The following is a 23,595-nucleotide window of genomic DNA, read 5'->3' on the forward strand; positions in this document are numbered from 1 at the left end:
GGACGCTGACAACACGTGTGTGATAACACGTATTTTACTCAGTTGTTTTTGAAATATTAGGTGATGAATTATCTAAATTGAAAATTGTCACTGTAGAGATCCTCTTCTATTACCGGTGATCACAGTGATAAGCGGTGTTATTAGCGGAGGTTTTGCATGGCAGTCCATAGAAGCTGGCCTGTGTTTGTGCAAAACAAGTTTAAATTACACATGCAATATAAATGAAATGCAATTTGTCCCACACAACTGATCCTTTTAAAGATCGGTGCCGGTGTTATTTAATACCATCTCTTTAGAATTTTTGATTAAAACAAAAGAAATGAAGTCGGCACCATATCCTCTGATTAGCTTAATCTGGTAGGTTAATTGACTTCATCAGGGTGGAGAGAAAAGATGAGCTGCCAATCCAGCCTGCAATAAAAATCCCTCCAAAATGGTGAAATTGGAAAATAACCTATATTTCTTTTAAGATATTTCTTAATATACAACTACAGTTTCATATCACATTGCCAGAGAAATAAGGCACTTTCTCCCAGGAGATGAGAAAAGAATTGAATTTTTCCTTATCGGTCATCTATTTTTCCACAGAATGCTATTACTTGCTGCCTGCCGTTGCTAAGCAACAGGAAATATTAATAGGACCTTTTATTAGCTAGGCTTTACCAGTGGAGTACTAAAATGAGGAAGTGGAAAACATGAATGTGTTACATAAATCTTTGAACCTTTCAGGGTTTGCACAAGTCTCTGTTTGTCCGGTGATTTATGGCTGTGATGGTTCATTTATGGGAGAGGGAGGTGTGAAATGCCAAAATGGAACATTAGCCTAAGGGACAATTTGAAAATAAATAATCACAAAAAAGTGCAAAAAAGGGAAGCAGTTTAAGGAACAGCCCTCCCTTTGCTTGTATATTTCAAGAGGCCATCAAACAAGCAAGTGATTTTTGTTCCGCTGCAGGCATTGATCATTCAAAATCATCTATGCCTGAATCAACATTGGAATAACTAATATAAGTCCCATTCTATCACTGGGCTTGTTGAACTGTGGTGAAAAGCGACAGACATTCCATCATTTTCTGCAGACGCTCTAATCCCTTTAAAAAATGACTAAAAATGAAGGTCTTTCAAAGGAGAAATAGGTTTTCTTCATCTGAATAAAAAGTGTAGAATAAAGCAAAGCCTAGAAAAGCAGAAAGTCTTTAAAGGCAGACGTAAGACAATTTTAAAATCCTTATTGGAAAAGTCTAAACACACTTAATTACAATACTTCGGAAAAGTCATCTGGTTGCAGGCTGGTTGATCTAATATTCACTCCTTAAACTTAAAATTAGGGCCAAGATTTCCTCTATAAATGCATCACCGTATCTCTAATCCACCTTTTTCTGTTCCGTGTTTGTACAAAAACCAGCAGGTGTACAGTATGCGATAATAGGTTTGCTGAGACCCTCCATCAGAGAGAGAACACATTAAAACACACCTCTGCTCTCTTATCATTAATTCATCCCAGCTTGTCTGTGACAAGTTCAGTTGACATTGCAGCTCATATTTCATTCACACAGGCTTGGAGAGCGAGCACCTGCCAGCAGCACTTAATACCTTGTGAGGAAAAATAAAGAAAGAAAAGAAAACAAGGCTTCCACCCAACTTAACATTACAATCGGGGTGGGATTAATACTTGATAATTAACCTCACCAACTAAAGATAAAGAGCTTGTGAGCAAATTCTCACATTCAAATGTTGCAACAAAAGAAATCAGAAAAAAAAAGAATTTGAATATGAATGCGGCAGGCAGATCTTTACGGTGCCTCATTACAAACGAACTGACCCTCATTCAAGCAGATTCACGTCTTGTGTTCTGGAAAAAAACAAATGAGATAATACCTGAGTGTTTGATGGCGCTAAGGCGGCTCCTTTATGTAGCGCTTTCTCCAAATGCATTGCTGTTATGCATAGCATCCTCTAGCTGATTATACATTCATCATCTGTTACATATTCAAAACATCACACTCGAGCCAGTTTGATGATGGCTAATATTGCATGCACCATTGACGAATAGGGGGGAAAAAAAAAACTTAATCAAAGATAATATATTCCAGCTGCAGACACAGGTCATATGAATTTAAGGGGCATTTTAAATATATCATAATTGAATATGAAGCTTTTCGGTTCAAACAGACTGCAGATGTAGTCGTCACAGTACAGGTGTGAGGCTTAAATAAATACATCTACCCAGCCAGTAATTAAACAGTGTAGCTTTAGGCAAATTTGACTCGTAAATGAAGATGGAACAGACAACAATGAGGCCACTTTCCTTGTGAGACCAGAAATTATTCAATAGTAGCAGCCGAGATGTGTATCTTTCTGGGGTGTATTGATAAGATCAATGCAACCTGAGCAAGGCTATTAAATGTCTAATGTGTTTTGGAACTTGTAGATGCTATGACAGTGGGGGCATTAACAGAGAGAGAGAGAGAGGCCCTGCCAAGTGCATCAGAGCATCAGAGAAAAGAGCTCCCTGAAAGATATCAGGTTTGGCCAGGAGGGGCTTCAGACCACAATAAGCATCAGCAAAAAAAAAAAAAAAGAAAATATGAATTAAAAATGGCCTCTTTACAAAATTAGGAAAGGTTTAGAGAGTCAGCATGGGAGAGAAGAAAGGTAACTTCTATCAACTCCTCACACTCACTGTTCATGACTACTTTTAAAGGGTTAGAATAGGGGGGAAAGCATTTTCTTAATTGGTAGCTTCACTATTAATGAATGTGCTGATTATTTTGACTGAGATTATTGTTCGGTTAATAAAATGTCAGAAAATAGCAAAATCACAATTTATATATTATGTGTTAAAAACGCAGAAAAAAAAAAACAAAGATAGTCCATTAAGTGGAATGAGAAAACCAATAGCTACTCCCTTTAAAGAAGTAATGACGAATGAATTTGCAGATTATGAATTAGTCCGACACAGCTTCTAGACCTCCACTATTGTCCAGAAACTATTAAATCAGCTGACGCTATAATTAACATGCTCCGTGAACCCAGGCTGTGTTGATTCCACATGCACCATCCTGCTGCTGCAAACCAAATACGTGTTAGTCTGCTGCTGAAACACCCAACAAGTTCACCGTTTTGTCCTGTTTTGCTATTAAAAAAAAAACAAAACAAACTACAGCACACAGCTGTGTTGGGAGCTGACTTTTCAATTAATGAAGCAATGTGAAGCATTGTTAAAGATTTACGTGTGTGGGGAAGTCAGAAACACATACTTGGTCTTTTAATGGAATTTGCTGACAGAAAGAAAAATATAATAAAGCTCCAGTCTTATCCTCTACCCTTTATTTTTTATTTTTTGCAAGCACGTGTGCATATTTCCATACATACAATTCACTGTTCAATGCACTGATAGATGTAAATCTAAAACACCATTTAGTCCTGTAGTTCTTCCTCGCACAACAGAACTAAACACACCCTATCTATTCTGTCCAACAGCTCCCTGGCTATGATCAACTGCTGCTGTAACGCTGCTCTACTCTAAATCCTTTTTGTTATATAATCGCCCTATTTATTTTATGTTTGTATTGTTGCACCTGCATTGGAGTACTTTCAAATTTCCTCATACTTGAATCATGTAGGCACACATTTAAAAACCAGAGGCTCTCAGCCTTTTGTTGAGACAGAATAACCTTATTTCACTCAACTGAATTATCTCTAAAATATCTAATAATGAAATCCAGGAGGTACAGAAAACTGGAGGTATATGCTCATTTTGAATGAGAGTTACCTTTTTCCTCTTTACAATTTCTTCTTGCTTTCTCCCTCACAATACTCCCTCCCTCCCTCTCTCTCTCTCTCTCTCTCTCTCTCTCTCTCTCTTTCTGTCTCTCACTCGCTCTTTCCATCCTCACCCCTCCTTGCTTCATCCAACTCTATTGCACTCTTTTCATTGCCCAGCTCACGTATTGAATCTGCCTGATGAAAACAGATCTCACTGCAGCACCACAATAGAATGGCTGATGCAGGAAAGATGAACCCTAATGGATTTTTTTTTCAATGTGCTCAAGATTGAATATAAGGCCTGACCTCCAGATGTAGTAGATCCATTTCAACAGCAGAGATATTGTTTATAGTGAAGACACAAAAAACACATAGACACACTTGGACACACACATACAGTACAATGTCAACAGCAGCAGCCGCCGCCACATTGTACGCTGTATCCTTTTAACTACCAAAACAGTCTAAAATTGGAATTAACCCTCATTATTTATCTATCCGTGTCAAGTGAGGTATTCAGCATCTCGTGTTTGAACTGCAGAGTTTGCTTAATTACTCTGCTCAACAGACTGTGTCAAGGTGAGGCACCAATTTAATAGACACTCCGTTCTCAGCACAAATGAACCTCTGCTACGGTTTGGTAGTTTTGCCAGGCAGAGTATTTGATTTAGAAATTTCTGAGTTCGCTTTATATGCTGCTTTTCAAGCAGGGCCCTGAAAAGATCTCCTATATGTTTAAGGAGCTTCTTTTAGAGGCAGTTAGAAAGATTTGAGAGGTTTACAGACAAAGTGCAATTTACAAAAAGATCCAGATCACTTTGTTTGAAACCCTTTTGAATTTGGTGCTTTAATTGCTACATTTGCAGTTTCTTTTTGAAAACTCACGTGATTATGTGCTAAATTATCCGTAATATACACTTAATGTAGACAATATATAGTATTTACAGTACGCATGGCGCCCCACTGCCAAAACCAAAAGCACCCTTTAAACCCCTACAGGATTATAACCTGGAGTTAGCAGCATTTGCACAATATGTGTTTTAAATATATGTTGATTGTGTGCGAGCTGAACATTTAAAATCTCATGCATTTTTATCACACAGCCTGCACTATTCAATCTATTAAAAGCACAGAGTGTGGCCTCTGTAGCAGTAACAAATACCCCGAATGCCGAGTGGAAGACTGGCCAATCAACCACTGTCTCCACGGTAAAGGTCATGACCAAAATGTGAAATGAATATGAAGATAAATGACACATGAATTCAATACCTCGGGGGAATATTCCAACATTACATATAATGCATAGTGTGTTTATATTTCAGATCTTTATCGAGCCATATTTTGACTATGTGCTGACTGTTGTTTGTCTTTATCTCTGCTGTTTATGATGAGCATTATGCCTGACCTTGATATGCATCTGTATGTATTTAGTGTGCACTGTATATAACAGGCGCTGTTATCTTTTTTTTATTAACATACGCAAAATATACTGGTGGCTTTTGTGATGTTCGAGAGAAAGATAACAACATGAAGCATCTATAACCTGACCTGCCGCAGGTAATTTATTAAATTACCAGAAAGGCACATCTGTCAAGTGTAACTATTTCTATATCTGTTTATGATATGTAAGTCAATATCAAATAAGTTACGACAGTATAGAATTCTTGACCTTCAAACCTTGGATGCACAAAATCTTGCATATGTTAACATTGTTTACTGTTCTTTCAATCGATAAAAAACATCAGCAGTCCACATTTCAAAGAGACGCATGTAGATATGACACTATCTCACATAAATGCTACATAAAAGGGACACTTTTCAGTACAGTATTTACATTTTTTGTTTCTAAGTAGGGAACAGTCAATTAATCTCCACTTCAAATTCAAAACTAAACTACACATTTAGAGCTACGGGTGCAACGTACTATAAGAAATGTTTCCAAATAGACATTACATGTGTGTTGCAGCCTGTACATATGGTCCATGTGTGCAGCTGTACAGATTTAGATCATTTGTTGTGATAGAAAACCTGCCCTATTTCCAGCAGTTCTCATGAATGCAATTATGGTTTGGAGATGCTAATTTGTAGAGGTGCAGTTGTGCGAGAAGCTGAGGGGAGCAATCAGCATGTATTCATGTTTGAAGGCCTGACAGATTGACCGATGCATGCAGTCGATGCAGATATGATGCTGATGGATTTCCCACAATCCTTTGCACCATGCATTAGAGCTGACATGGTAACCACTGAACAATCATCCAGTTCCTCCACTTAGTTCCACTCTCTTGAAAATTTGCATTTATCTTCAAAAGTTCTAGTTTCATATTAAAAGCTGGAGTGTTTTTTACAGGGTTGACATCTTTTAAATGGATATTTTAGATGTTTTGAAATATACAACAACCTTTAAAAATCATGTTAAATCACTGTAAAAAGTGAAATCTGTTCAACCTCTGATGTGCTCCTTACTTCTTTTTTTTTACCCTTAACTGGAGCAGTGTATCTGCTTCAGTCTGCAGTGTGTGTTCAGTGTTTGTTTGTGGTTATATGTGAAGGTTAACAGTTTGCCCATATGTCCTCCTGGCTACTATAGACATAAAATAACTTCTTTCTTATGGTTTAAGCCATTATAGTTGACCAAATCACACCTCAAAACCAAAAAGGTTCCATTTAAAACTAACACTCACTCGTCCAAAGCACAAGTTATATTTTTTTCCCATAATCACAAGCTTCAATCATCTGAAAATGTTGCTTTTTCAAATATTAGCCGTCTGCTGCTACAGCACAGGGCCCCCCAAGGGATGCTTCAGTCCACGTAGCGCTACTCACCGAGGGCATTTGGCTGGAAACAAGGTGGCTGTCCTGTGCCAGCATGTTCGACATCATGAGTGTGGGCAGCTCTGGGTAGGAGTACGGGTTGATGAGCCCATTGTGTGGCAGCGAGTGACAGAGGTAGCCTGTAGAGTCGTGCTCCATCAGGTGAAGAAGAGGAGGCTCGGGGTGGTTCGGCGGAGTGATGGGGGGGATCTCGTAGTCCTCGTCCCCGGCTCCGTTTCCACTGGAGGAGCCGCCGCCTCCGCCTCCTCCTCCACCACCACCGCCTGTCTGACCTGTGTAGCTCTGAGTGGAGGGACAGGCACAAACATGAAAAGTGAAAGAGATTAGGTTTGAAGAAGTGGTATGAACAGCTCAAATTGAAGCTAAGTTTCTATGGGGCACTATTACTTAAAGGTTGCCAATGCAGACTTTTAGTTTATAGCAGAAGATGCAAAGTGGGAATAGTTAAATCAGGTGCAATGGATTCCAAAAGTGCGTTCAAAGCTCGAAGGACTTCCTGCAAAGGTGACTGGAGCACTTTACAGGCTTAGGTTGATATAGCCTCTCCCATGCAGCCGAATTATCAGTACCACTAAAGGTGAGCAGCAGCATTACAAAATCTGTTGCTCTTTACTGAAAAGTCAAACGTACAAGCCCGTATATATAAAGTACAAGGGCAAAAGCCAACTACCAGCTACCAATGTGCACTTCAGAGAAAAACATCTAATCGCCAAACTTCAAACTTCCTTGTGTGTTTCCCAAACCGTGAACAAAAGCTATTGCAGAAACTAGTTTAGTTTTAGATTAGTGGTCAGTTTGGGATGAATCGGACAACAATGGCAGAATGTTTTGTCCCCCAAGTGCAACGGCAAGTGTGCTGAATTTGCTATAGCCATTCACAACAACAAGACTGTTGGAAAATGTTCTTTTTTTCTTATTATTAAAACCAACATCAAAGTAATATTGGAAAATTACTAACAAGATGTACATAAAGTCAACCTCAGGTTTGGAGGGAGGTGTTTGCCTCTTAAATTTCAGATTTTCATGTTAAATTAGTATTGCTTGTTGGAAAGAAAACAAAATATGATGACATGCATTAATGCTCATTTGCTTGCAGTGGATTCCAAGGTTTATTTGGCAGAGAACTCCTCACCAACATTTGGCTGATGAGTTGAAAAAAATGCAACACTGAGTTATTCTTGAATGTATTGAGCACTGCATTTGTGGTGTCATCTAAAGCTATGGTGTATTAGAAGGTCGCTTAATTAATACTTAGGGTAGACATAACTGCATTTGAAAGATTATTTAAAAAAATAATGTAAATATATGAGCTGAAAACACTGCCAAAAATAGCCTAAAGAAATATGATTGGTTAACATTTTGTCAACTGAGACTTTCCATAAAAAGCTTTGTAAACTGTTTAAATTCTGATCTGTCATTGCAGTGGAATAGGTATAATTTTGTTTCAAATGTTAAACAGCTCATTTCGGAACAAAAACCCGATGCTCAGCGATCGGTAATAAAGAAGACCAACAGTCGCTGTATTTGTGTGCTGTCACACTAACACAGTAAGTCCAATCAGATCAGAGTTGTGCACAGAGCAAGAAGAAAAGAAAAATAGCAGGGAAATTCAACGGGGAATGAAAAGCAATTTTGTCTGAGACGATCCAACTTGACTCCCATTGTAATGACTGAGTCAAATTAATCATCACAAATAATATTCTGGTGTCAGCCATTCAAGGGTTTTTTAATAGAATTTTTATGATTCATGTCTAGCAGTATACATCAAACAGTCAGTTCTGCAACATTTCTGAAATCAATTCAATATCATCTTTGTGTAGGCTGTCATCCTCGGCAGCAGAGTGGTCATTTATCTCTCAAACAGATACTTTTAGAAAATAAGGGGCATGGGGAGATGGAAGAAAGGAGAAAGGATGCAGGGTACATTTTTTTCTTGTTTCTTTCAACCCTGTTTTAGAATAAAGGTGAGTGCAAAGGCCTATTCTGCTATTTTTTGAGTATATCAATTTTAGATTTTTTTAAAAAGATATATAAAGAAGAATCTGATTTTTTTATATGATAAATAAGCATTTTCAGCTGCTTGGAATTAAACACTAGGATTGTTTTACTGCAAACTAACCTTAATAAACGTCAAAAATTATTAACAACGTGAATGTAATTGTTGTTTGATGTTGGTGTTTGTTGATTTAGAAGCGAAAGCAGCTTTAAATCCTCATGCTTCTGACTTAACAGTAGGGTAAAGCCTTTTGTTTCCATTTATATCACACATAATAGCAGAGGAATCTTTTTTCCACAACAACTTCAGCAGGATTAAAATGTATCCAATGTCTTTTAAATGAATACCAATCTGAGGGAGTAAGCACAAAGCCAGATGAGAGGAATTTCATTAAGTTACAATACCTAGAACACCCCCTCTTTAATTCTACCACAAAAAAGGAGGTTAGCAATGTTTTATTGTAAAGCAAGAACGTAAAGATGCACTCAGCATTAAAAGCGCACTTTCATCTTCCTGAATGTTCCACCAAATAAAAAAGAAAAGAGGAGAAAGAAGTGTGATTGCCTCAATTTGATTTACTTTGTCCTGACATAGCCTGCGAGCAAGTTGATATTAATTTTCTGGACTGTCCTTTGAAGACAGATGTTTTTGCAAACCTTTGGGGATAGTGTTATTGTTTGGTCTAATGGACAAGAAAACGAACATTTCCTGAGATTCAATTTCCCTCATAATTGTTGGAAGGAAACTAAATTGTCTGCTGTAAACATTGGAGCTATTGTGTGAAGTGAGTCCCAGTGCGTGTCCCCTCTCAGCCATCATGTGCTTCACTCTGACTGTGGGAGACCACTGTGTAATCCAACGACCACCGTGCTTAGTCATCACCCCGCGCGTTCATCAATCTTTTGTTTTTTTTCCTCAGTGTATTAATAAATATCCAAACAACAAAAACATTTTCCCCATGCCATCCATTGCTTTTTGATTGTGCAAAGGGACAAGGACTGCGGATGTGTCGTGTTAGATTGCTGTGAAGGCTCATCCAGTGCCCTTGATGATAAAATGTAAATACCAAGGACGTTCCCAGTTGGATTGTGGCAAGATAAATTATTCATATGCCTCTATTCAGAATGAGATTGCATGTACAGAACCACATGTACACTTTGGCTAATGTATACTCTTTTCTCCTTTAAAAGTAAAATCCAAACAAAGGCAATGCATTTGATGGATCGTATAGAGCAGCATGTGTCCTAGTATGGAATTGGCTTTTCAAACAAAAGCATCCTCTTTGTTTTTCTTTTTTCCTTTTTCCCTATGAGCTACCCGTCATCGGTTTACTTTCAATAGTCAGGGCCACACTCCTACCAAAAGCTGCATTACACAGATTCTATTTTCAACACTAAAACATCCTTTATTTTCTGCAGCTGATCAATACGCAGCACTATAGGGAACATTATTTCCAATACACAGTATGCTGTGTGCACAGCGAGCGAAACACAATCTGTAACATTTTAATTAAGAGACAGATCTCTCAACTGTAAGTGTTACATACCAGCACACCTTTCATTTGAAAGAAACAGATGAATAGACAGTTGGTCTGGGACTGAGAGAGAAAATAACATTGATTGGGGAGCTTTCCAGCTTGTCTTTTATTTGGCACAGATCTCTCCCTCCCTCTGTAACACTGCCTGAGTATTCAAGGCCTTCTGGAGATGATATTGACTGTGGCTAATGGCTCATTATCTGTATATTCTACTTCTTATTAGATTATTGTTGTGATGCCTGTAGAAATCAGGATTTAGGACATCATGCAGTTAATGTTAAATTGTATAACCATTTTAGAACGGCTCTGCTGTCAAATATAATGTATCTGCACAATAAAAAGCTGCATGCCTTGTAGTATATATTAAACATTGCATGAACTTGGTGTAATGGTGTGTTTTGAGTGGAAACTATCAGGTGATTAAGCAGTTACTTAATAGCAACTTACACAACTTATTAAAATATTCCTGCTTTTCTAGTTTTTTTTTTTGGGGGGGGGGGGGCGGGCTGCAAGCTGTTTTCTGATTTTATTTTGACACCGACTAAATTATTAACTTATGATTCTAGAAAATAACAATCTGCAATCCCAGTAATGAGTAATCGCAGCTCTACTTGTATCATTTGCCGGTTAGCAAACAAAAAGGATCGTCATTACACAAACATTTTGACAAGTGGGCCACAGACTGTGAGCGTTTTCCACCAGCGAGACATCAAGTGACACAATAAGAGCGTAAGTGCTGTGTTTTCAGGCCGGTTCCTTGTGTTCCACACAGACGCAGAGTTTGGAGTCCTCCCAAGTCAACGTTTGTTGCGGGGAAGAGGGCGGGACCGACAGCTCCAAGACAGACGATGACATATCCGTCTCACTACTAATGTGCACTTATCTGCCTATTGGAGAGCTTTGTCACGGCTGTGATTTATGCTTAAAATCCCCCCCCCCGACACACACACACACACACACACACACACACACACCACCGCCACTTCCATCACCTCCGACACTCTTTGTTCCAACACCTTCCCGTACTCGGCGCGCAGATGCAGAGTCAGGCCACCGTTATCTCTCCTTTCCACGCAGTCCAGTTCAAGAAGAAAACTGTGGATTTATCTTTGCAATGAATTTAAGAGCTATCATCTATTTTCATTCAATCCGCCATCGCTCTCCCGAAGGAGGATTATGCTGCGTATTTATGAATGATCCTGTTTACTAGTGTACACACAGCTCTTGTTTTAATGTAACACAGCAAAGGCAAATAGCGTCTGACTACAAAGATCGCTTACTTCAAGAGCCTAATCTAAACGGCATGAACTCTTTGCTGGCTGTTTTTGATACTCTTTCTCCTCTTCTCTCCTTATCTATCATCTCGCTCCGTCAACTCAGGCTTAATTAAAGCCATGGTTGTTCTTGTGCTACAATATCATGTCGGGGGGGGGGGCACCAGATCCAGTTACAGCCACCCTACACCTCCACTTTCTTCCTTCTCCTAGATTTTGGCCCAGTTGGTCGGGTCTGTCCCTTGTAAAGCCAAAACAGTTCTGGTGCCTGCTCCGCACACCCTCCCTCCACCCCATCCCTCTGTCATCTCATCTCGCTCTAAAATAGCCCAGCTGCATTATTTATCTGTCACGATTACTGTTTGGGAATCATGAAAAGAGCGCTGGGGATGGGGGATGCTAAACCATCAACTTTCTGTTCGGCGAATGAGTTGGATGGGAAGGTGGGAAGAGAGGAGGGAGGGGAGGGGGAAAAAAAAATGTCAAAGACACACTCTTTCGAGGAAATAAACCTCACGGAGAAACCAACGGGAAGGAATGGAAAATATGGAGGGAACAGACAGAATAATTAAGGTGGGCACCAACTGTCCGAAGTCCAAAGATGCAGATGACCTCATTCACCCCAGACACTGAGGTGATTTTAGTAACTAACCTCCCCATTGACTAAAACCAGCCCTTCCGATTGCATGTATCCCCCCCCCCCCCATTCTCTTTTATGTTTTCTTCCCTTCTTCTCCCTCGTGTATCCTGTTCCCAGAGCTCGTCTCACTTGTCAGTCAAGGTCAGGAGGTCACCCTCATCTGATCGCGTGTCAGAACAGATTACAATCAGAGCTTTTGTGCCATGTCATATTTCATTATGCATTTGACTCATCTCACAGGTCAAGGGGTCAGCGTGATTTGATTGGATGACAGAAATGATATAATTTGTATTTAACCCTAGGCTGTATGAGGCTTTGAGTGGTGTACTAATGCATTTTGCAAAGACGGGGCAGGCCCTCTCCACGAGCGACTAATTTGAAGTGGCACACCGCAGAGTTGAAGGAGAGCCAGAGCTATTGCACAACATGCTGAGGTTATAAGGGAGGCTTTATCAAATAATAAACACAACCTCCCTTGTAACTCTGTTTCTGTCTGTTTCTCATACACGTTCTCTTTTATTCTGCAAACTGATGCAAGTGCCCAGAGATTAGGTGCCTACTGTGGCTAATATGTTACTTTTGCCCTCCTTTTTTTCCCTCTTCTTTTATTAATTTGATTCAATGAAAATGTGTCACTGACCCTCTTCTCTCTTGTTGCCTTTGTTTCCTCCTCACTGTCTAATCACACTTGATTTTGGCAAGAGAGAAGACTAATGGAGAAGAGCTGTCAGCTACAACAACCACATCATTACTGCTGAACATTCAACTAGAATCACAATCTCTTCCAAATGACTATAGAATAGAATAGAATAGAATAGAATAGAATAGAATAGAATAGAATAGAATAGAATAGAATAAGTATTCATATCTTTCTCTGGTGCACAGAGAGAGTTCAGGACCTTGTGGTAGTAATGATATGCAGATGCCGCACAGTGTCAGTGAAAACTGTGATCTCCAGTAATGCGGTCGGAAAACAAACCATGGGTGCACAAGATAGCTCAGGTTTCCCAATAGTCATCTAGAGTGATTGTGATGCCGATGTTGATACTGCTGTCGGTGGAGGAGGGAGGGAGGCGGGGGAGAGGGTGAGAGGGAGGATGGAGTAGAAAAACGGAGAGGAAGGAGCAGAAAATAAGGGGGGAAGGGGAAAGGAGATGAATCCAACATTTCAAATGAGGACCATAATCAAACTTATTGCCTGACAGGATGAATCTAGAATTACAACGTTACACTGGCAGACATGTAGCATTATTTCCAGAGTCCCCCTCTGTCTCTTCCTGTTGGGAGCAGCCATGTCTCCCAAAGAGGGAAGCCTTTTTAACTTTGGCACACCACTGCATGCTCTGCAAGACTTAACAGCCACTGCCATTGCCGAGTGAGTTACTACACAGAAGCAGCACAAAAAAACTCAACAAGGCCAAAAAACAAACAGAAAAAAAAACAATAGCCAGTCAACTGTTTTTTTAATTTTTAATGACTCTTCAGTTATCTACTTTTCTGCGCCCACTGTCAAAAATCATTATTAGCATGTGGACAATGGTGCTACTGTGTCTGAATGACAAAACTAATTATTGTTAGAAGAACAAGTAAATGGACAAAAAAAAAAAAAAACAGCAGAAAAAAGGGTTGGTGAATCTGTACCGACTGACTCTAACAATGTTCAAAATAACAAAGGGAGCGCTGATGGCGCAGTCATCCAAACAAATGTGCATTATTCTGAGAATTGTTAGGATCCTGTCACCCACAAATAACTCTGCTGCTAACTCTACACCAGGAGAAGAGGGGGGGGGGGTGTAAAGTGCATGTGGCTGGTGAGAGTGCATATGTGTGTTTGTGTGTCCATGTGTGTGTCATTTAATCTGTGCGGTGGATGTGTATCTGCCGTTGTTTTCTGTCTGCACGAAACAGAGTGCAATAGCTCTTGAATGCTTTTGTGAACATTTCCAAGGTATCTCTTTTTTTTTTTAAACAAGAACCTACTGTAAGAGGCTGCCTGTACTCTGTGTGTGTGTGTGTGTGTGGTGTCAGTGTGTTCTTAAGTGTCTTGCCTCCCTGGTTCAGAGTCAATGAGGCTGTGTATCGGAGGCTGGCACAGCTGGTGGGAGCAGGAGACTAACATCTGGACCCTCGTACTCTTGGTGCCATTGTTAATAAGAGGCTGGTTGTGAGTGGAGGGGAGTGGAGGAGACAGCTCTCCAGTGTCAATGAACCTCCCTGTCTCTCACTAGAGCTCTGTGCTGCAAGTCATGCTTGATGCGTCATAAAAGTGTCCACAAAGGGACCTCCAGCTTCGCAGCAGATCCACGAAGTACATTTAAACCAGAACAACTTGATAGGCCTGATTTTTGTAGGTTTAGCCACGCTATCCTCCAGGGATGGCAGTGTTGGTCAGTAAGTCCTTCCAGAATAATGCCACCGTGAGGTTGGCATTGTAGTTGCTCCACAACTTTTATGTGAGATAGCATACAAAAACTGTTGAAGACATTCATGTCCACCTTAAGGATTTAGTAACTTTGGAGCTGCTAAGATGACTATAGACTCTACAAATAGCAACTAGGTGGTGTTAACTGCAGCAGGCATTCAAGTAAAATCTGTTTCTTATGAGGTTAACCTACCATGTTGCAGTACAGGAGAGTTACAACCAACTCACAAATACATTTAATGTAAAACTATAAAAGCCATTTGCCCCAGGCTTTGTACCAACATTTTCACTCTGCGCTATTTAACCAGTTTAATAGGAGAAATTATATTACCTCATTTCAACTTTCTCTAAGAAGAGGAAATACGTCAACATGGATCGATGTCAGCTCTGGGCTTTTTCATACCTTGAAGATATTGCATCAATAATTAACCAAGCATTTTGCTAATGAATCGCGGTTCAATGTAACATTTTCCTCTCTAATAGCCTATAGCTCTCACCCCCCCTCCCTCTTCCCCCTCACAGTCATGGGGGAAAAAAACAATTCAAGGCAAACTTTGGAAGTTTTATTTTTTAAAAGAAATTTCAAAAAAACTCTCTGCAATTAGGAAAAGGCTGAGTAGACATCGTGCATTTTATATCTTTTATCCCTGCATGTGATCCAGCTCAAGAGTGGCCTCTTGTCACTGCATCCAATGGGGTGAAAGGCCTACACAAACACATTAAGCTCGCCATTAGTTTCATCTGATCACCTAGGGCAACAGTTTGGCAGAGCGAGGGCCTTACACAAATATACAGCTGTGCATTTATGTATCGTGCCATGTCAGATGAGTATTTCAAACAGAAGGCTTTTAAACAGGGCAGGAGAGAGTGAGGAGGGTGAGGTGGGGAGTTTCCAAATGACTGTAAAAAGGCCACAGGGAGAGAGCTTTCCATCTTTCTGCTGCCGCAACAAATATGCCTGCACATCTTTTTGCTTTGTCTCCATTCCCTGCTTCGTCAGCGAACGGCTATAGAAATATTTTGGCAGGCTGCTCTTTGTTTTCATTTTCACAAAAGATGTAGTGAGAGAGTGGAAGAGAGAGAGAGAGAGAGAGACAGACACAGAGAGAGAGGGACAGAAAGAGAGAAAGAGGGGGAGGGCAGGATGCAGAGCCACTGGTTAGGAAAGGTAAAGGGATGCTGTCAGAGGTGGGGAGGACATTTGAAAGAAGGATATTTGGGGAAGAGTGGCGGTGAAGAGTGGGACGATGGGTGAGAGGAAAGTGCAGAAAAAGGGAGAGACCAAAAGAGTGAATCAGAGAAAAGAGGAAGGATGATGAGTCCTGGCAGAAAGCAAGAAGCTAAAGGGGGGACTTGTAAATGAGGTAAACCAGGTGACATAAAAGGGGGAACAGACAAGGAATTAAGAAGATTGGGGTGACAAGAAGAGTGTGAGGTACCAAGTGGGAGAATCAATAGGCAGAGGAGGGGGCAGGTGGAAGTGTAGTGGAGGAGGAGCCTGCCACTCTGATACCCAGCTACAATCTAAACAGCAGGAGGAAGCTGTAAATCAGACTAATGCGACCAAGCTGTAATTCAGACCAGCAGGGCCAGGGCGCTAGTGTGGGGACCCCGAACGGCGGGAGTTTACAAAACGCCGCCGCGAGGCTTTAATCAGTGCAACGATCCGAAGATACCGTTTCCCCCAATCAGCAGGCTTCCTGTCAGTCACACACGACTGAACCCGACCAATCAGGCTCTGCCGAGGTTCCAGACATGCCGACTGGGCTTTGGGCTGCTGCCAAACAAGAGAATTACTCATCTAAACTGGAAAGGTGGAATGGGCCTTTAATTCAGAGCATAGAGGGAAGAGGTGATAGATTTGTCAAAGGTTGGACATAAAAGACTATGGGATCATGTTCTACAATGGTTCATCAGAAACATATGGGGGGAAGATGAGAGACACAAGGGAGCTTTAGAGCAGAACTAAATCATATTTAAAAGACTTCAGTTTGGAGAAGTTTCGGCACGAGAACTATGTGTCAGACATCATATCTGATCCAATCTGTTAAGTAGAGTTCTTAACCACTAAATCTCTCATTAAAAATGCGATGAATAAAAAATAACATTGAGGCCCCATTATGAGTTCAGTCTGTCAACTTGTTTTATAAATCAAATCATAATCACATCTGCTCGCCGCCTGATAAACAAAAAAAAAAACTTTCCGTCAATCGTTGACATGTCTCTACTTTTCTGTGTCTCACAGATCTGCTGTTGGCACTCAAACACCTCCCTAATTACAATTACAACACCCAAGGGATTGCAGCAATCCCTGCCAGCAATGACTTACAAAATAATAGAGACGAGAAATAGCATCAAGCTCACCGTTAAAACATCATTTGAACTCCCAACATGTAAAAAAAAAAAAAAAAAAGCAGACAAACTTTAAAATCGCTCGTTACCAGAAACCGCCTTTTCGTACCTGCATTTCACTGAAAGGGGAAGGAGGGCAATGCATTAACTTAAAAGTGAGCGGAAAATGCAAATGCAGTCCACTTTATCATCATGCATTCAAACAGACCCTTTCAACTCAGCAATCCATAATATTTCAGCTTTGATGATCAGGAAATGGCCACAGCTCGATTTTAACACTGAGCTGGATTCTGCTCTGGCAGTGTTGTAGTAGTCGGACTAGTGTGACTGGCTGGGCTACACACACACTGTGCATGTTAAAACCACATGCAGCGTCTTGGCAGCAAAGACGCTACAGCAGCAGCCAATCAATAAAACCTTGTTACGCTAATTGCAAGATCATAATCTCCGTTCCTACTTCTGCTGAATATCCAAACAGTCACTCCATTAGCCGAATTATTCCCCTGTGCAGTTTCTCCATCTCCACCCCCCCCCCCCCCCCCCCCATTTCCTCCTTGTGTTCTTTTTTTTCTGTGACATATTTCTCTCAAACAGCAGTTCTGCTAAATTAATTCATAAGTCAGGGAGAAAGACATCAAAAGAAAGCATTGTCAAGGTAAAGTGCTGATGAAGTATACTGTTTCTTTCACTTTGCTGTGGAGCTATGAGAAGGCATCTCCACAGCGCATTATCTTTGATCGTGTCACGACGCACTTCTGTTTAGTATTAGCAGGAGAAATCTCACTTTGGGTGATCTGGCCCACTAAGACCTTTATTAAAAAAAAAAGATTCTCTACTTAGGCGGTGCTCTTCTGCTTTTCCACTGTGGGTTTTTTTTTTGTCAGATCGAAGCCCCGTGACGACACTGGCGCTTCTAATCGTCGGTTTTCTACAATGTTCCTACGACAATGGTCAGCGGCCACAGGGGCAGACAAAGAGCTTGTTGATGCCAAGACCAGGGTCTGTGACCTTGTCATTGAATCACTAACACTTTGTCACTCTGCTGGGGGGGGGCTGGAGAGAGAGAGACTGGAAGAAACACGACAGAGAACTAAGCAGGGTCATACCACGATGCTCATGGGAACATCGATATGACAATGGCACTGACCTCGTTTCCTTGTGACTCATCACTAGAACATACCCATCTAAGCATCGCATGATTCGATGTGCTTACTTAGCCAGATTTACTCACCAGGGCCATGCTTATGACCTATATGAATGTGCCTTATGGATATAAAAAAAAATAAAATAAAAATGTACTTGTATAGGTGAGCTATATTAAACGGAGCCGTAACATGCCGAAACTGAAGTGAGAGAAAACCAAGCACTGAGAAACACTCGTTCACACAGTTCTGAGGCAGAACCGCTGACCCAAATACATTTAAATGCAATGGAGGGTGAGAGAGAGAGAGAGAGAAAAAAAAGAGAAACAGTGAGAGAAAGCGCAAAAGAGGGGGAGTCTGGGTGAAAGAAAGATAGATAACTAAAGTGAGATAATAAAGCAGCAAGCAGAGAAAAGTCAGCTTTAGGCAGTATGATTTGTTTTTGTTCAAAATGGAATATATTGAGAATAATATAGCGTCTGTGTATGCTGCACAGCGCATTTCTTGAAGAATATAACTAGTTAATAAAAATTAGCCCCGCAGCTGTCTTATCCCGCTCGCCACGAGTCCATTTCACTTCAACACTCGCAAACATATTCAAGTGTAAACAGATTTGCAGCTTTGTTTTGTGTTCTAGGCTTCGCTTTAGCCACTCAGTCAAAATCCCAACTCAATGGAACACACTTAAATAAACTAGCTATAGAATACTTTTAGATAGAATGCAAGAAAATCAGTACATGTTTTGTATTAACAGAAACATGCACTGATCAGGTCAATCAAAATGTAGTTTTGTCCCAATTTTCAACTAAATGCAAACTCTGTAGTGAAAAAATAAAGTCAGGATACTAAAAATCCTTTTGTTTATAAATATGCTGTTGATGTACAGTATTTTCTCATAATGCAGTGCATCAAGAAAATAGAGGAGCAACTGGAGATTAGCTACAGAAAGCCACAGAAAAGAAAAACTATGAAATAGGTTTTTTTTGATTTGCTGTTTGTGCTGTCTGCTTGTGAACTTCCATTGATAAGTGAATTCTTGTTCAAAATTGTTATGTGAGTGTATTTTTAGTATATAAACCACAAAGAAAGTACTATAAGAATGTAGTACCCTAATAAGGTCCTTAGCATGCATGTTGACTTTATTAAGCATACTTTTCCAGTGTGATTACACTACATGCTTAAAATATACTTGGGATTAGTGTGTAGTGTTGACTTAGGACATAGCTAAGAAGGTGCAGATCAGTGATTTTTGTATTTCTTCTATCTCTGTGTTTTGTTGTCGGAGTGTGTGTCCACCCCTAAGGCCTCCCTGATTCTAGCTGTCAGAGGAAAGGAGAGGCTAAACTTGGTGAAGCGGAGAATAGAGCAAGGCATATGTCAAATATGAGGGGATCTTGAGTAAACAAAGTATAACACAGAGCAAAGCAAAATCGTCTCTCATCCCATCACCGTCTTTCACGCTATTTCCCTCTCTCCCTTTCTCTCGTGCTTCCTTGATCCCTACCTTTCTCCACCTCACTCTCCGTGTCTATCTTCTATGCCAAATTTGCGATGTTTTATCTGTCCCTCAGTAATTCAGCAAAAACATAAAAATACTGTGCACAACAGCACGGCCTGTAATCAGTCAATCAGTACTCCAGTAAAGCTGCATGTGCTGAATCAAAAATGGTCGATAAAAGCAGTGGTTCTTAAGATTTTTATTTTTTTTCAGACAGCCAACTATCTGCACGAGAAATTTGTCAGATAACAGCAGTATTCCACCGAAAATCACTTTGTGACAGATATGTTTGTTGTCAGAGGCGTTTAAGTAAACTTTACAAATGCAGAACAGGAAACATAAGCAGCTCTGTGTCTCACTCTGGGCCCTGAGCCATACATTAGCAAACCAAGGCATTAAGAAATTAAGCAAAACAGCAAATGCAACAGAAACACAAGAACCACCCTCGCCTATGGGTTCAGTTCTAATAATTGCAATTGACAGGGACAAATTCCCTGCTCCCCTGTGTATGTCAGATGGGCTTATTCCCAAACTCCACAAATCCCCCTGTCCAAACACAACCATATGGTCTCCCAGTTGTTCATGACCAGCTGTGCTCCAGTGTATCTGGCAGGGTTAACATGTACTGCAGAAGAGTACTCACTCCCCCTTCATTCGATCTTAATAAATCCTTTGCAATGAGGCCATTATGTTTTCTGTGTTGGCTTTCACTGAAGTTAAAATACAGTGGGCATAGAGGATGGTTGTATAATTAGAATAAAGTGAATTTGAATAAAAAATCATGGTTGTGACTCTGTTGCCTTAGAAAAAGATGGCACTGGTGCTTTCAGTGCAGAATTTGGATGTTTGCTGGTTTGGGTTCTCTGGTTTCCATCAACTAAGCAGAAATGTAATTATGAAGTACAATGATGGAGTAGCAACTTGTCCCTGAGTGTTTCCATGCCTTCTGCCCTGTGTATGGTGCACAGGCTCCAACTTAAGCATATAAAGAAAACACATTTGTTTTGCACAAGAACAATAACTACTTTTTTCTTTTTTTTTTCAAAAGGTCATTTTAAAGTAACTACTTCATTGCTATATGATATATTTGAAGAAGTGAGTAAGAAAAAAAAAGTTGTAAGTAATAACTACAGTGGTCGTTGACAAAAATAAGCTCAATAAATAGTTTTACGTTTTTATTTGAGTGGATGTGCAAAAAATGTGAGATTTATTATGGTGTCAATGTTTTAATGTTAACTGTTCTATTGGTTTTCATGCATATGTTTTGATGCCAATTTACTGAGCTGGGTGTAACAGTCTATTATATTTTAATTATTTTACACTATTTACTGTAAGTGTTGATTTTAATGTATATTTTAATATGACGAAAAGTTGTTGCCAAAATAACAACTAATGGGGAAAAAAATGAACATTAGGCAGTAAATAAACTTAACTAGAACATTAATCGACAAAACATTTGAGTGCATTTAGATTCCATGTTCTAGGAATAGAAGAAAAGAACTCCTATTTGTTCCACACTGTGACCACTAAAACCCATATTAACAATCCTAAGGGAGTACTTCAAACGTACAGCGCATAAAGCATCGAAGAATGCTCCAGTCAGTGTAAAACCCAGATAAACTAATTGGAATGGGTTGTTTTTTTTTTTAAAGGATTTTGGTCTTTTTGCTTTCTGCCACAATGTCACACGACTCCAAGGATTGTTTTCAGTAACAAGTTGCCGTCCATGCTAACAAGCATCAACGGTGGTGGAAGAAAAAAATGTCTCTGCAACAACTCAGGCAACAATCACGAGGAACAGAAGAAATGAGAGAAAGAAAGGCAAAGAGCAGGCACCCCATTAGGAGCAATTTGAACTCACCTGGTTTGGCGGGAGGAACTCATGGTTGTTTTCATTCATGTACATGTTGTCACCATCAAACTGTAGCAGCCAGAGAGAGAGAGAGAGAGAGAGAGAGAGAGAGAGAGAGAAATGAGAAAACAGTTAGGCAGGAGCCAACACATCACAACAGGGATAGAAAAGAGAAATTTCAGTCAGTGAGTGGAGATACAGAAACAGTGTAGCACAGCGGCCTAATGACTGCAAGTCCTCAGCTTATAGACCTCGATGCTCTGGTGGATGTCAGTAATTACAGTTCATTAGAGACACGTATAATTAGGCCCTGTCAAAGCTTGTGTAACTCACACTCTTCGCCTCAGCCTGCCTACAGCTCGTGTGTGTCTGTGTGTGTCTAAGTGTTTGCACACCTAACTGCTGCGATTCCTTGGGTGTCACAAGACGACAAAGGCGCAACGGAGTGATCATCACAACACTGAGAGCTCAACATTCGCACCAGCGGCCATCTAGTTAGTCCACCAGCAAGTTGGCCAGTCACTCATTCGACTGCAGCGTATCCATATTCACTGACGAAACGTTCTCCGTGTGGACTTTTTCTGCTTTATTTATTTTTTTGAATGGATGACAATGTTGACCTATCAGTTGATTAGTCAATCTACCACTTTTGTTCAGACTAAAACATATTAATAATTACTATTCATTACATTTAGTACAGATATCAGATATCAACAGGATGAATCCTAATGACCTGGATCACCTTAACAATCACTTTCAGTTGATGACATTCCTATTATCTCCAGCTGTACTTTGTGTTTAGTGCTCAAAATAAGCAGATGTCATCATGCTAACATGCTAAGCTAAGATGCTAAACATGGTAAACATTCTAAAACATTAAAAAAATACAGAAAAAAGTAGTATTTACATCTTAACCCTAAAAGAACAGGTCAAAACTATAAATCATGTCAACATGTAAAATCTGTTTTAATTGTAATTTTGCTAATTTGTTGTTTTCATTGTTTGATCATAAAATTGCACCTTTTTTTTTTTACTGTATTTAAAGCTAAAAATGGAATTATTTTACAAATATTTGCATCTATTTTCAGTTTTGGAACATTACAGTATTCTACCATTTTTAAACGTTTTTCTGGCACCCATGCTGCAACATTTCACTGATTTTTATTGTTTTGTTCCTGCAGTGCAGCGTTGTCGCTATTAGCATGCTAACGTGCTGATGTTAAGCGTTTCTTGGGCAGCTTCACAGACTTTGCAGACTCATGTGAAGAACTACATCCACAAAAGAGGCATCAAAGGCAACAGCAGTGTAATTAAATGACACACGGCGGGTAAGTCAGCCAGCACGTTGACCCAGAAATTGATCTGCAGTGCCACCCAGTTCACCAGAAAAGCTACAGGGATTTCCAGGGACCTACTTTACACAGACAAGTATTCAAAATGATTTCTGTTATGTTGGCACTTCTGGAGCTGTAGGAGGGATGGCTTTTGTTCTGATCTACGACATTAGTGCAGCAGTGCATTAAATATTTTCATGACCAACTGCCACAACAAAGAACACGAGAATAAAACGTAGGCTGACAAATACTGAACCGACTTAACCGTCACCTACTAAGCCAATCACCTGAATCAGTCAGTGACATGGCTGACCAAGCACTTTTTCAGACCTTGTCAACCAGCTGCGCTGCTAGCGATAGACCACACATGCGCCGAGAGGCGAGAACAGCCTTTAGCTCCTTTGCAGTTTTCCAGAGAAATGAGGACAGCGCAGGCCTGCTAATGCAGAGCTTCAAAACACAAAGCTCAAAAAGCCTAAAGGGGAGGCTTAGGCTAGAAGAAAGGTGACAGTTTGAGGTTATGGCGAGAGGAATGAGAAAGACGAGGCTGTATCCCTGAGCTAATGGGGAAGGAGACAGCGATCTTGCGTAAGTGGGAGGTCAAGTAGGGAAGATACTATAGGTAAAGGAAGGGGGGGGCGGAATTGAGAGGGAGAAATAAAAACAGAGTGATGGCAGAGTATGAATGAGGAAAGAAGCAGAGAGGGAGAGGAGGAGGGCTCCAGCAGCAGTGGTGGCAATAGAGCCTGTGGTTGTTCTGGCTGTAGAGTGATTAACACTGGGGTCACAGCCAGAGGCCGCAGCTTGAAACACACACACACTATCACACAGACAGAGAGACACACAGACACACACACACACACAAACACACACACTATCACACAGACACACACACACTCCCAGAGGCCTCCCCTGCCTCTCCGTCTGACACTATTTGGCACCGACCAT

The 23,595-nt window shown here is 40.4% G+C and overlaps 1 protein-coding gene across 8 annotated transcripts in view; it reads right to left on the reverse strand.

Moving 5' to 3' along the window:
- tox2 (TOX high mobility group box family member 2) overlaps positions 1-23,595 on the reverse strand; it is a 117,430-nt gene that overhangs the window by 19,314 nt on the left and 74,521 nt on the right. For all 8 annotated transcript variants that reach the window (XM_008279819.1, XM_008279820.1, XM_008279825.1 and 5 more), the window contains exons 3-4: positions 21,323-21,382; positions 6,592-6,882 (exon numbers count right to left, since the gene is read on the reverse strand). In XM_008279819.1, coding sequence (XP_008278041.1) covers positions 6,592-6,882; positions 21,323-21,382 — 351 coding nt within the window. The remainder of the gene's footprint in view (positions 1-6,591; positions 6,883-21,322; positions 21,383-23,595) is intronic.

The sequence above is a fragment of the Stegastes partitus genome, unplaced genomic scaffold (genome assembly GCF_000690725.1).
Source record: "Stegastes partitus isolate 25-593 unplaced genomic scaffold, Stegastes_partitus-1.0.2 Scaffold171, whole genome shotgun sequence".
NCBI lineage: Eukaryota > Metazoa > Chordata > Actinopteri > Pomacentridae > Stegastes > Stegastes partitus.